Raw genomic sequence first — 1,437 nt, forward strand, 5'->3', positions numbered from 1 at the left:
GAGAGGAACCAATACTCGCGCGACGCTCTCGAGGCGTGGCAGGACTTCATCAACCTCAAGGGCCGCATGGACACGGAGCTCAGCAAGGTCACCAAGCGCAACAACTACCTTGTGGAAGAACTGGAGAGCTGGAAGCAGCAGTTCCTCAAGTTCCAGGCCTTTGCTGAACAGCTCACAAAGGAGACGCAAGATCTCAAGACCAAGATTGAGAACCACAAGAGGGAGAACCGCAGGCTCGGCGGTCTCATCGATCAGCAGAAGGACGACAATGCTCGCCTCTCTGTTCGTCTCGCCGGCACGGAGAAGCAGCGTGACGATGCTCTCGAGGCCCTGGTCCTCCAGCAGGAGATTGCCGAGGAGCTCGAGCGCGAGCGCAAGCGCAACAAGAAGGAGCTTTCCGCGCTCCAGCACACCAACATGACAATCCTGCGACAGCGTGACGAGGCTCGCAGGGTGGTCCTTCACCTCCGCAGTCTCATTGGCGGCCAGAGTCACCACATGGAGCACCTCGTCCGCTCGCTGACGAAGCCCGAGGAGATCAGCTCGGAGCTGGAGGACGGTTTCGAGAACGACGAGGATGTCGAGCTCCAGCAGGGCGAGGTACCCAGCGACCGCCTTTCGCCTGAAGCCGAAAACAACCTGAGGAGTGCTGCCCGCGCCAACAAGAGAATGTCTTCGTCCAGCTTCATCGACGTGGCTGATCGTCACCTGAAGGACAAGACGGATGCCATCGCGCACATCATCCGCAACATTGCAGAGCAGTGCCAAGCTGCCGTCGAGGGTCTGTCTCTGGCGCAAGATGCCGAGCTCGACGAGCGTGCCCGCCTCGCCGCCGCCCACCGCAGGCACAGCAACCTGTCGGTGGCGGCCAGCGATGACGGCCACGACAGCCACTCCAACGCCACAGCGTCGGAGCTCGGCGACGACAGCCTCCTGCAGCCTGCCTCGGGTCGCACGTCGAGCATCCCGCCAACGCCCGATCTGGTGCCGAACCGCAGCAGCACGGCCATGTCGTTCGCCTCGACGGCGACGACGCCCGAGCGGTCGAGCCAGCAGTATATGATCCACCAAGACATCCCCACAAAGATTGTCGAGGACGACGGCGAGGACCTCGAGGAGGGCCGCAGCGAGTCGGACACGGCGCCTCAGGAGCACGGCCTCGTCGGCAAGCACGCCAGCAGCCTCATCCACAGGCCATCTGGGGCTCGCATCAGCGCCCTGGGGGGTTCGCGCTAAGGACGAGACCGGCCCCGGCCGATTGACGAACCTGCGACGGTTTGCTATTACGAACGACATTAGAGTGGGGGAGGTTTACTCGGCACGGGGGGCTTTTTTTTCGCTTTCTTTTCCCCAGGGGTTCTGGACCGCATGGTGTCCAATTTCCGCGCATAAAAACCCCTTTTTTTGTCCCTTCTTGTTGCCCCATCTATCCCCCTT

The 1,437-nt window shown here is 61.7% G+C and overlaps 1 protein-coding gene across 1 annotated transcript in view; it reads left to right on the forward strand.

Moving 5' to 3' along the window:
* The window catches only part of VDBG_01508 (DENN domain-containing protein), a gene marked incomplete at both ends in the record, with an annotated part of 2,843 nt that extends 1,607 nt beyond the window's left edge, over positions 1 to 1,236 (forward strand). Inside the window, one exon of the mRNA XM_003007274.1 lies at positions 43 to 1,236. Coding sequence (XP_003007320.1) covers positions 43 to 1,236 — 1,194 coding nt within the window. The remainder of the gene's footprint in view (positions 1 to 42) is intronic.
* Between the last annotated feature and the right edge of the window lie 201 nt (positions 1,237 to 1,437).

This window comes from Verticillium alfalfae, genomic scaffold (genome assembly GCF_000150825.1).
Source record: "Verticillium alfalfae VaMs.102 supercont1.2 genomic scaffold, whole genome shotgun sequence".
Lineage (NCBI taxonomy): Eukaryota > Fungi > Ascomycota > Sordariomycetes > Glomerellales > Plectosphaerellaceae > Verticillium > Verticillium alfalfae.